This window comes from Bubalus bubalis, chromosome 19, assembly GCF_019923935.1.
Source record: "Bubalus bubalis isolate 160015118507 breed Murrah chromosome 19, NDDB_SH_1, whole genome shotgun sequence".
Lineage (NCBI taxonomy): Eukaryota > Metazoa > Chordata > Mammalia > Artiodactyla > Bovidae > Bubalus > Bubalus bubalis.
This window is the reverse complement of record NC_059175.1, coordinates 37,857,619-37,871,027: the sequence shown is the minus strand read 5'-3', so window position 1 is coordinate 37,871,027 and position 13,409 is coordinate 37,857,619. Positions and strand designations below refer to the sequence as shown.

The 13,409-nt window shown below is 39.7% G+C and overlaps 1 protein-coding gene across 4 annotated transcripts in view; it reads left to right on the top strand.

The window, feature by feature from the left end:
• The window catches only part of SKP2 (S-phase kinase associated protein 2), a 39,269-nt gene extending 30,965 nt beyond the window's left edge, over nt 1–8,304 (top strand). For all 4 annotated transcript variants that reach the window (XM_044932551.2, XM_006074877.4, XM_044932554.2 and 1 more), the window contains one exon: nt 6,221–8,304. In XM_044932551.2, coding sequence (XP_044788486.1) covers nt 6,221–6,434 — 214 coding nt within the window. In that variant the 3' untranslated portion in view covers nt 6,435–8,304. The remainder of the gene's footprint in view (nt 1–6,220) is intronic.
• The last annotated feature ends 5,105 nt before the right edge of the window (nt 8,305–13,409 follow it).

The following is a 13,409-nucleotide window of genomic DNA, read 5'->3' as shown; positions in this document are numbered from 1 at the left end:
ACATGAAGGTAATCAAGCTGCTAAGTCACTTCAGTCGTGTCCGACTCTGTGCGACCCCATAGACGGCAGCCCACCAGGCTCCCCTGTCCCTGGGATTCTCCAGGCAAGAACACTGGAGTGGGTTGCCATTGCCTTCTCCAGGTAATCAAGCTGATTCCTACCAAAGAAGGGTGGTGAATTTGAGCACAGAATTTATGTAGTCCTCAAATTACTAGTTTGGGTCTTGTAAGTTAGTTTCAAGTATTAATGAATACAGAAAATGAACTTATGGGTGCCAGGGGTAAGGGATAGTTAGGGACTTTGGGAAGGTCATTACACACTACTATATTTAAAATGGATAAGCAACAAGGGCCTTTTGTATAGCACAGGGAACTCTGCTCAGTGTTATGTGCCAGGCTGGATGGCAGGAGGGTTTGGGGGAGAATGGATACATGTATATGTGTGGCTGAGTCCCTTTGCTGTTCACCTGAAACTGTTATACCACAATATTGTTAATCAGCTATACCCCAATACAAAATAAAAAGTTTAAAGTTTGGAACAAAAAAGAAAAAAAGAATTAATGAATATAGCAGCAGCCAGGACATGGAAGCGATGATGAATCAGCAGATGAATGGATAAAGAAGATGTGGTACATATATACAGTGGAATATTACTCAGCCATAAAAAAGAATGAAATAGTGCCATTTGCAGCAACATGGATGGACATAGAGATTATCATAGTAAGTAAATCAGACAGAGAAAGACAAATATCATATCACATATATGTAGAATCTAAAAAAATAATACAACTGAACTTATCTACAGAATAGGAACAGACTCACAGACATTGAAAACAAGCTTATGGCTATCAAAGGGGAAAGGATGGAGGGAGGGGGATAAATTAGGAGTTTGAGATTAACAGATATACACTACATATATAAAACAGATCAACAACAAGGACTTAACTGTATAGCACAGGGAACTGTATTCAGTTTCTTATAATAACCTGTAATGGAAAAGAATATGAAAATGAAATATGTATACATATGTACACGGAGAAGGCAATGGCACCCCACTCCAGTACTCTTGCCTGGAAAATCCCATGGATGGAGGAGCCTGGTAGGCTGCAGTCCATGGGGTCACTAAAAGTCGGACACGACTGAGCGACTTCACTTTCACTTTTCACTTTCCTGCATTGGAGAAGGAAATGGCAACCCACTCCAGTGTTCTTGCCTGGAGGATCCCAGGGACGGGGGAGCCTGGTGGGCTTGCCGTCTATGGGGTCACACAGAGTCGGACACAACTGAAGTGACTTGGCATAGCATAGCATATATATGTACATATACCTGTATATATAGCTGAATTAGTTTGCTGTAAACCAAAAACTAACACAACATTAAAAATCAACTATGTTGCAATTTAAAGAAAAAGAATTAAAAAGAATGAATAGATCAGACACTTCAGCTATATAGAGTTAACTCATAGAATTAGGGAATCCAGTAATTAACATCTTTAATAAAGCACTGTAGTTAATCCTTAGGGCTCAGGGTCTCAGCTGGTGTCTCATTTGGAAAAGCACTACCTAGAAGGGATGCCAATATTTAGTTGCAGGGCTCTCAGATGTTGGCGGAGAAGGCGATGGCACCCCACTCCAATACTCTCACCTGGAAAATCCCATGGATGGAGGAGCCTGGTGAGCTGCAGTCCATGGGGTCGCAAAGAGTTGGACACGACTGAGCGACTTCCCTTTCACTTTTCACTTTCATGCTTTGGAGAAGGAAATGACAACCCACTCCAGTATTCTTGTCTGGAGAATCCCAGGCACGGGGGAGCCTGGTGGGCTGCCATCTATGGGGTCACACAGAGTCGGACACGACTGAAGTGACTTAGCAGCAGCAGCAGATGTTGGGGCCTAAATTCATATACATGCAACTCATTAAAATCCCCTGCCACTTGAATTTTCTAGCATCCAGAACTCCTAGGAGCCTGAAGTGTCTAACCCGAAAAGGTTTCTCTGTTATCAGTTGTTTCCCACCCTTGCCATTTGAGCTTTAGCTGCATTGTCTGTGCAGCTCCCTTGGGAGTACACTGATCATTCTTTTCTGCTTGTTTTTCTCTAAAGAATCTACTTATGTGTCTTACTTTTGTTCTTTCTCTCCAAAGAGTAAGAAGTTAAGCAGGAAATACCTATTCACTTGAGCAGAAGCTAAGGGGAGGCTGTGAGCCTTCATATTTTTATATTTATATCCATTGGGATGATAATACTTGCACAGTCATCTGCAGGCAGTGTGACTTGACGGGTCAGAGCATGGGTCTGAAGTCACAGACCCAGGTGCAAACCCTGACTGCCCTGTAACCAATTTGTCTAAATATTATCTTGAAATAAGGGAAGCAGAGGTATCAGTTTAGTAACAAGTCAGACCATCAGAATAAAGTGAGGACAGACAGAAGAAAGATGCTGTCCTTGAACCTTAAGGTAAGAGAGTATGTTTCTTAAGACATAAAGTGAACAGTATACTGGTTTACCTTGTGAATTCATTAAGATGAGTTTACTGGTACCCTATCCTTAAATATTTCTCCAGGTAAAATGTATATGAAAGAATACATAGTAAGAATTCTAGGATCTTCAGTGATAATTTCCAGAAAGCTATTTATGCTAAAAAAATTTTTCATTTCTTATCTCAGAAGTGGTAACATAAAATTTGAGTGTCTTTCTTTTGTACTGATAATGCTTTGAAATACTTGGGAAACTAGATATTTTATCCTCAGGACACACCCTCCTTGTATTTATTCCCTTCCTTATTAATTGGTCTGATTTCTCTTGTATTTCTCATTAATGGAAAAAACTGAAGCTGGAGATAGTGATCTGAGATTAAGAGAAACTAAAGAAATAATAATACTTGCAGGAGAATTTTAAGTTGAGGAATTTAAGGTTTTATAAGGAGAATAAGATTGCTGGGAGAAATATCAACAATAGATATGCAGATGGTACCTCCGTAATGGCAGAAAGTGAAGAGGAGCAGAAGAGCTTCCATTGAGGGTGGAAGAGGAGAGTGTAAAAGAGAAGAGTGGCTTAAAACTCAACATTCAAAAGATGACAGCATCCAGTCCCATCACTTGATGGCAAGTAGTTGGGGAAACGATGAAAACAGTGTCAGGTTTTATTTTCTTGGGCCCCAAAATCACTGCAGATGGTGACTGCAGCCGTGAAATTAAAAGACGCTTGCTCCTTAGAAGAAAAGCTATGACAAAACTAGTCAGAGTATTAAAAAGCAGAGACGTCACTTTGCCAACAAAGGTCAATCTAGTCAAAGCTATGGTTTTTCCAGTAGTCATGTATGAATATGAGAGTTGGACCCTAAAGAAAGCTGAGCACCGAAGAATTGATGCTTTTGAACTGTGGTGTTGGAGAAGACTCTTGAGAGTCCCTTGGACAACAAGGAGATCAAACCAGTCCGTGCTAAAGGAAACCAACCCTGAATATTGGAAGGACTTATGCCGAAGCTGAAACTCCAGTACTTTGGTCACCTGATGCGAAGGGTCAACTCACTGGAAAAGACCCTGATGCTGGGAAAGATTGGGGGAGGAGAGAAAGGGGTGACAGAGAACGAGATGGTTGGATGGCATCACCTGACTCAGTGGACGTGAGTTTGAGCAGACTCTGGGAGACGGTGAAGGAAGGGAAGCCTGGCGTGCTTCCAGGCTCATGGGGTCTCAAAGAGTGGAACACGACTTAGCAACTGAACAGTAAACAGCAAAGGAGTGAACTTGGTCAAACAGTTTATAAATACCTTTTCTTTACTAAAACTAAATAGAGACACTTAAGACATCAGTGTCATTTTATACTGAAGTTAGAAATAATGACTCTCAAACTATTCATTTCTATTTACTGTCCTTTAGTTTACTTTTCAGTCTCTTCCATGAAGTTTTCAAAGAGATACTTGGGTACATTCTCTGCTGTGCTGTAGGTGATACACATACAAGAGGCTTGTTTTGCGGGGGTGGGGGGTCTCCTTAAAATGTTAAAGGCTTCCTGGTTTTATTGGCTTGGGAATGGTCATTCATCCACCATCTCATCATATTCTGCTCACTCCTTTCTCACGTGTAACACCTGAGTGTCTTCTAAGTGTCTAGTATAATTTCCTTCCTCACCAAGGCTTTTACAAAGTGCTGTTGCAAGAACATGTCCTTTTCTGTCATCTGCCATCCCTCTTCACTCCCACCTCTACTTTCTTGTTTTAAATACTCTCCACCGCAGAATGTCTTACAACTTGGCTAATCCAGAGATCCCAGAATCTGGATTCTCATGGATATTACAAAGTTCTCATATACTCAGATTTTATATAAGAGAAATTTAAGATTGGGCCAGATTGCTATCACCTTCAGTGACGGTAAGTATAAACATCTGTGTATGCTGACGTCTCCTTATACTCTTGTTTCCATTTCAGAGATTAGCTTACTTTATGAACAATAGCAATTTGTTCTTGCTGATTTTCTTTTACATCCAGATCTGACTGCCCCCTTAGGAACACCAAGCATGTTTATTTCATTTGGTTAATACTTTTGTTTTCTAAATTACCCTTCCTCTTGTATTCAACCAGTATATGTTAACATCTGTGGTGTTTAAAACTCTCCTAAATGTAGAATAAATACATTTAGATGGGGAGTGGGAAGACTGGGAGCAGGAATAGCATGGAAGGTCTTAAGGCGAGTAGATGGTTTGAGTTCTGTAAACGTGAGGGAGGCATCATCAATTTCAAACAGGGGAAGGACTTAATCTGAGCTAGGCTTTATGAGGATGGCCTTGGTCATTGGTATATACACTAAGCTGAAAGGAGGAAAGATTAGGGGCAAGCTGACAATTACTCTAACGAAGGTTTATTTTTTAAGTAATTATTGACAGTATGAAAATATAAAGGATGCTTCTTATTCTAGGGAATTGATTTTCTCATTGATCTGCCGTGGGATTTTGTTGAAACTCCAAACTAAATATTCCCTTTCCTGAGACTTTGGACTGTGTGTCCCAGCCTGGAGTAAATATAGATCAGAGAGATGGATTTCTAAGCCTGTAGACCTAGGTTAAGAAAAAAAGAATCATTACCAAAGCATATTTGCTTTGGGAAAACAGGATCCCTTTTTTGTGGACCAGAATTTCACTGTTGACATAGTTCAGTTCAGTTCAGTTCAGTCGCTCAGTCGTGTCCGACTCTTTGCGACCCACATTAAAATTCCCACATTAAAATTAATCGCAGCACACCAGGCCTCCCTGTCCATCACCAACTCCCAGAGTTCACTCAGACCCATGTCCATCGAGTCAGTGATGCCATCCAGCCATCTCGTCCTCTGTCGTCCCCTTCTCCTCTTGCCCCCAATCCCTCCCAGCATCAGAGTCTTTTCCAATGAGTCAACTCTTCGCATGAGGTGGCCAAAGTACTGGAGTTTCAGCTTTAGCATCATTCCTTCCAAAGAAATCCCAGGCTGATCTCCTTCAGAATGGACTGGTTGGATCTCCTTGCAATCCAAGGGACTCTCGGTTTCACTTAATGTGAAATACCTATGAAGATGACTGGCTTCCGTGTGTCAGAAAGAAAAAAAGGGAATATGTAGAGATGTAAAATGTTTATTGTGTCTATCTGCACCTGACACACGACCTTAAAATAGTATCATGAAGTCACCGTTAGGTTTCATCATATGTAATGGACTTGTTGACTGTTAACCACTACTTGGAAGTCACTGACTCTGCTCACATCTCCTTTCAAGAGGGCAGGCCTTGTTCAAATAAAGATCAAGTCCATATCCTTAAGTTGCATGTAACCTTTCGTGACTCCAGCTTATGCCATAGTAAAACATTTACTTTTCCCATCACTAGCTTGCTGGCTTCCCCTCCCAACACAGTGACATTTTTCAATATAAACCAAGAGTTGGGGCGGGGGAATATAAACCAAGAATGGAGAAAGAAAGAAAATATGTTTGGATTTTAAATAAACCTAGGAGTTTTTTGGTTATTAGAAATTCAACGAAATGCACTTGTGTGTTTCCTAAGGCCATATTGCCCAAGCTGCAGCCTGTGCTTTGTGGTTTGATTCACCTTTGCTGTTCCCTCGAATCATTGATTGCAAATTATGTCTTAAGTTTGTATTGTATAAAATATGATACAGTGTGTAAAAATTGGATCATGTAACTCTAGTGGCACAGTTACCATAGATACTGCTACAATGAAAGTCTCTCTTTTCCTTTCCAGTGAACTTGGAGAAATTCCCACATTAAAAACACTACAAGTCTTTGGAATTGTACCAGAAGGTACCCTTCAACTCTTAAAGGAAGCCCTCCCTCATCTACAGATTAATTGCTCCCATTTCACCACCATCGCCAGGCCGACCATTGGCAACAAGAAGAACCAAGAGATATGGGGCATCAAATGCCGACTGTCACTGGAGAAACCCAGTTGCCTATGAAGCCTCTATTGCAAGATGGTGTCTCCTCTTTTCTTTGAACAGGGAAAATAAGCAGGAAGCCCAATTGTGGAGAGCTCAGCTATTTTTATTCTTGGTTTTCTGTTACCTTCCTTCTACAAGTATATTAGAGAACCATTGGAGACAGAAAACTATGAAGTGTTGCTTTTTAGAAATGACTATGAAAGCTTTTATCACTGCTATACCCTTAAGAGCCTCAGCTCTACGCTTTTTGAAATTTTAGGGAGAGTGAGCCTATAATTTCAAGATACCTTAAATAGCAAAATTTGAACCACGTCTTCCAAGTGCCATTCTTCATAAATCTATTTAGAATCAAGCTTAAAAATCACCACCAGCAAATCATTTTTGTAGCCTATATGGCAATTGAACATTCTTCTATTTAATTTTTCAGCACTGCTTTATTATAAGACATAGGTTGCAAAAAATAATAAGCTATTTGTATTGTAAGCTGAAAAGAATGAGAATCATAGAGTAGATCTGCAGCAATCTCTCCTGAGGATGGCAAGAAAAATAGACGTTTCAGCTGCGCCTTTAGATTTGCAGTCAGGTTGACGGAAACAGATAGCCCCAGGTCATTCACCTTAAAACCTAAATAAAGAAACAAACAGTTGGCCAACCAGAGGTGTAGAATTGGTATAGAATTTAAAGGCTCAAGAGACAGTTTTCTATGACAGTTAACCTGGGGTATCTTCTAATGCACATTAATGAAGTCTCCTTTATGTACAGTTGGGAAGGTCCCCTGGAGGAGGAAATGGCAACCCACTCCAGTATTTTTGCTTAGAGAATCCCATGGACAGAGGAGCCTGGCGGGCTACAGTCCATGGGGTCGCAAAAAGTCGGACACGACTGAGCGACTACTTTTATTTCCTTTATGTACTGTGTTTGCAGCATTCTGAATTAGCTGAGGAAATTGAATTGTGGACTTCTGACTTTATGATCAAATTATGTTAACGTGGGTTCTTTAGCTTTTAAAATGACTTACTTTGTTTTAGAGAGGTAGGAACCAGTCATTCTTTGATTCTTGAAATGTTGGATGGAATCCTGAACCGCAGATGCCTGCGTTTTCCTTTTCGCTAAGGTTCTCAAAGTTATTTTTACTCTGGAATCAAGTATTTTAAATTGTCTTTTTTTTTTTTTTTAATGGCCTCCCACAATGATTGTTTCTAGCAACCTGTTTTATAAAGTTCTGGACCTGGAGTTCCCTAAGAACTGCATGTTCCTTTCAATTAGGAATATACACTAGAAGAAGGTGTATGTTCCGTGCAGTTTCAGAGCAATAAGCACAGCTGGTACATGCATAAAAGTTAAGACTTGGGTGCTGAACCTTTTGATAGCATCAGTGATTTTTTTTAATGATACATAGAAGCAAAAGGACTAAATTCTACCTAAAAAAAAAACACGAAACACTAACTTCTTGTTTAAATCGATGACCTTCCCATATATTCAAAATGGAGCAAAAAGCCCAAACTCATCATTTCTATTAACATTGCTATTTTTAAAAATCAGATCTTTGAAATGTTGTAAACAATGGTATGAAGTGCCCTTATCTGCTCAAACCTAAGGAAGAACATTTTTATAAAGTAGTGTTACATAGGAATGATTAGGTTTCAATTTTGTAGTAGTTTAAAAGTGCTACAAACTACTTGAAATTATTGTTTACAGATTAGTGACACCGGCTGGAGGGAGGATCCGGTGGGCCTCTCATTTCCGGATACCCTCACACATACAGTACTTCCAAACTCAAGTCCAGCCATAAGCTATTTTGCTAACACGTCAGAGTAATCTGTATTTTTGTATGTGATTTCTACTTTTATAGATTTGTTTTAAAATAAAACATTTTTATAAAAATGAATACTTCAGCTAAGTTGTTTTCCTTTATTCTTTCTCTATTTTTCTTAAGCACTCTGGTTAAAACGAGCATTAGGTATGGTGTGAGATTTCTCTCAGCCCTCTGAAAGTGTGTGTGTGCTATGCCCTACTCTTGCAACCCCATGTACTGTAGCCCACCAGGGTCCTCTGTCCATGGGATTTCCCAGGTAAAAATATTGGAGAGGGCTGCCATTTCTTTCCGCAGGAGATCTTCCTGACCCAGGGATCAAACCTGCATCTTCTGCATTGCTGCTGCTGCTAAGTCGCTTCAGTCGTGTCCGACTCTGTGCAACCCCATAGACGGCAGCCCACCAGGATCCCCCGTCCCTGGGATTCTCCAGGCAAGAACACTGGAGTGGGTTGCCATTTCCTTCTCCAATGCATCAAAGTGAAAAGTGAAAGTGAAGTCGCTCAGTTATGTCTGACTCTTAGCGACCCCGTGGACTGCAGCCTACCAGGCTCCTCCGTCCATGGGATTTTCCAGGCAAGAGTACTGGCGTGGGGTGCCATTGCCTTCTCCGTCTGCATTGCAGGCAGATTATCACAGAGCCACCAGGGAAGCCCCAACCCTCTGAACAAGGCACTTTAAAACAAGCCGTAACATGGTCCCTTTTGTCCCATCTACTTCATGTGTTGTCAAATTAAAATATTTATAATTCTTTGACAAGGTACTAAATACAGGCTTGTTATGGTTAAAGTGCTTCTTAAAATATTAACATATTTTATAAGATTTGAGATTAAGTGATAAGTACTATCAATAAAGTATCAAGTACTATCGATAAAAATCAGCTCATAGCACTTTTTAAATACAGACTTGATCAGCTTATACTGTGCATTTTATTCTCATTAGCAAACTGTTTGAATAGTTTACCCTATATCCAGGGATCTTCTAGGAATTAACTCTTTTTGAACACATTCAAATAGAATGGTGATTCTTCCTGAATATTACCCAGTTTTTTGCTTCCTTTTTAATATCAATACCATGCTTCCTTTTTTGTTATCAAAAATGTCAAATGCAGAAGATGAAGATGATGAATTTCATTTTCTGCTTCCAAAGGTCGTTAACTCATGACCAATCTCATTTCACCCTTCTCTCCCATCCCATGGATATCACATGCTCACAAGATCATTTTTGAGGCAAAACCGAGCCCCATGACTTCATGAATAGTTAAGTATCTACCTCTGAAAGATATTCTTCTGATTTAATTCTAAAACATTAAATATCAAGATGATGTTGAAAGTTCCTAGCTATGTAAAAACTGTTTTACATAGATTTGTTTTGCTCAGGCTCCAAACACGGATCATACTTTGCATTTAGTTGACATTGACATTTTCCTAGTCTCTTAATCTTAGTGTTCCTCTTCTTTACTATCCTTACAATTTACATATGGAAGAAACTAGGTTGCTTGTCCAGTATTCCCCATTCTGGATTTTACTGATGTGATCCATCCCTGGAATAGTATTTAACAGGTTCATGTGTCCCCTATTTCCATAAACTGGTAGGTAGATCTAACAACAAAAAGCCAACGAAGAGTGAGTTTGCCACCCAAGAGACACTGGTAACATGTGAAAACTACTTTGGTTGTCACAAGTGGAGAGGAGCTATTGGCCTCCAGCAGGTACATACCAAGGATGCTGCTAACCATCCCACAATAGCTAGGACAGCGTCCCACAATAAAGAACAATCGATCCAAAACCTCAGTGCCAGTGTTGAGAGACCCTGGTCTATAGGCTTAGTTTGTCAAGGTTTTTTTGAACATCATAGCAAGGAGACAGGATAGGCGGTATTACTGTCTTCCTTCAAGAGGCACACACCATATGCCTTTCATTCTTCTTGTGAATCAAGATTGCCAGGAGAAATATCTATAACCTCAGATATGCAGATGATATCACTAATGGCAGAAAATGAAGAACTAAAGAACCTCTTGATGAGTGTGAAAGAGAGTTAAAAGGCTGACTTAAAACTCAACATTCAGAAAACAAGATCATGGCATCTGTTCCCATCACTTACTTCATGGCAAATGGGGGAAAAGCAGCGACAGATTTTATTTTCCTGGGCTTCAGAATGACTGCAGATGGTGACTGCAGCCATGAATTAAAAGATGATTGCTCTTTGGAAGGAAAGCTATGACAAACCTAGACAGCATATTCAAAAGAAGACATCACTTTGCTAACAAAGGTCTATATAGTCAAAGCTATGGATTTTCCAGGAGTCATTATGGACTTGAGAGTTGGACCATAAAGAAGGCTGAGCGTTGAAGAACTGATGCTTTCAAACTGTGATGTTGGAGAAGACTCTTGAGAGCCACTTTGGACAGCAAGGAGATCAAACCAGTCAATCCTAAAGGAAATCAGCCCTGAATATTCATTGGAAGGACTGATGCTGAAGCTCCAGTACTTTGGGCACCTAATGTAAAGAGCTGACTCATTGTAAAAGACCCTGATGCTGGGAAAGACTGAAGGCAAAAGAAGAGGGCAGCAGAGGATGAGATGATTAGATAGCATCACTGACTCAATGGACATGAGTTTGAACAAACTCCGGGAGACAGTGAAGGACAGGGAAGTCTGGTGTGTTGCAGTCCATGGGGTCGCAAGGAGTCGGACTCAACCCGAGAGACTGAACAACAGTGTTAACAGTCTGCCTGTGGCTCTTGATTCCTCTTCTATACCCTAGTTGCAAGTTCCTAAGATTATTAGGCAAACTCTAGCCAAATGCAAAATATTTATTTCTGGATAAAGTGACTGTGTCCCTTCTATCATGGTGAACTTAATTACAAACCAACATTGACTAATGATCTACAATGTAGAGGACAGGGCAAGGTCTAGAACAGGTGGAAAGGCACTAAATGGTCCAGGAAAACTGGAAACACCTTTCCACTGGAAAACCTAACCTTGGAACAAACAGAAGGCGACCTTCTCTCTCTTTACCTCTCCTCTCCCCACCCCCACCTGGCCAAAGGTCCCAGAAAGTCAAAAAGCTCTCTCCACCAAGATGCTAACTCCTTATACAGGTTGAAACCCTAAAGCCTAAAACTCATTTTATGGATTTGTTTTGCTCTAGTGTTTGAATTACTTTTTAGTGAATCTAAATATCAAGATACTGATATTTTGGTATTCCTTAAACCAAATACCAAAATATCTACCTTGTACATTTGAGCAGTAAAATCACTATATTTAAGGTCTTCAGATGGAAGGGGCTGTGACTGATGAGAGACTGGAAGGCAGACTTTTTTCCATAGACACACATTTTAAAATTAACAGGCACACTGGAAGTGATCATATCCCAACCATTACCATGATTTCATGTTGTGTTTTAAACAAAACCTGGTCATTTACATTGGCTTTTAAAATGTCTTTTTACTCAAAACTATTAATTTACTACTCAGGATAGTAACTGTAAGCTAACTTGTAGTGGTATTGCTGCAAAAACCAGAAAATAGAGGAGTAAAGACTTTCAGTTCAGTTCAGTTCAGTCACTCAGTCGTGTCCGACTCTTTGTGACCCCATGAATTGCAGCACACCAGGCCTCCCTGTCCATCACCAACTCCCGGAGTTCAAACTCACATCCATCGAGTTGGTGATGCCATCCAGCCATCTCGTCCTCTGTCGTCCCCTTTTCCTCCTGCCCCCAATCCCTCCCAGCATCAGGGTCTTCCAATGAGTCAACTCTTCGCATGAGGTGGCCAAAGTACTAGAGTTTCAGCTTTAGCATCATTCCTTCCAAAAGACTTTGGTGATATTTTAATCCAAAACTACACGGTAAGTGGATAATCCACAACAACCCATTTTAAAAACTAATGGAAATACTTCAAAGATGAATAGAATGATTTTGTGAAAAATCATTTATCATGACATGATGCTTTGAAGGAAAGCTCTGAAGCAGGAGGAAATAGCTATGTAAAGAGATTTTCTTGTGAAAGTTGCTCAGTCGTATCTGACTGCTTGTGACCCTGTGGACTATACAGTCCATGGAACTCTCCAGGCCAGAATACTGGAGTTCCCTTCTCCAGGGGATCTTCCCAACCCAGGGATCGAACTCAGGTCTCCCGCATTGCAGGTGGATTCTTTACCATCTAAGCCACCAGGGAAGCCACTTGTGAAAGCAAAGAACTAATCTAGTATGACGACAACGTAACAAATCATTCAAGCTCTCTTCAATCATTTAAAGAGAGTAGGTGTAGGGAGAAAAAAAAGTTGCAGTTGGGGAAAACATTTTAAAAGAATGGTTAAAAAAAAAAAGAAAGTTCCTCAAATACTGTCCTACTTACTGCAACTATCAATACATCACCCCCTGACATACACAGACTCCCTAGCAGTGTTGTTTCAGCATGTAAAACCATCATTTATTATAATAGATTTCTTCTCTAGCTATGCAGGTTTTCAAGTATTCATTGTACAAATCAGAACACACAATCCCTACTCCCAGTGAACTCAGAATCTTCTGGTATAAAAAGGTGTGTATTGTTCAGATAAAGCTCTTCAAAGTCTTTTCAGGATCCCAAGTTTTGAATTTTTTTTAACCACTGATGATTATTAAAAATGGGAGAACAAAATTCGTTATAATCCATGCCTTTGCTAGCCTATAAAATATTCAAATTAACACTTAAAACATCCTTTTCCATTTTTTCCTTTTAGCTCCTCGTTTAGCCAGTGATTTTCTAAAAAATCTATCATAAAATAAAGCCTGTGACACTTAAAAAATATTTTTTATACGTTTCTTCATGTAGAAAACTTTTATATAAGCCTTATTGATTTACACCCTAATCCTTCATGGTTACTTTAATGTTAAGGAATAAGCTTCATTTAAAACAATTCTTCTTTCCAGTTCAGCAGGTCATGTAATATGATTTTGATTTACTCGGTCCATGAATATAAATACATATGGAACATCAAAAACATTAACTCAAAAATATCTGAAGAATCTACATTTACCAGCAAGCACTGTGTCACATATTAGCAGTGAATGAAGTCAACAGGGAAAAGAGTAATAGATAGTGTGGGAAAAAGACATGAAATATAATATTCTGGGGCAATCTGGTTTTCAAATAATGACCCATAAGAGCTGAAGAAATAAATGAACTAAAAAAG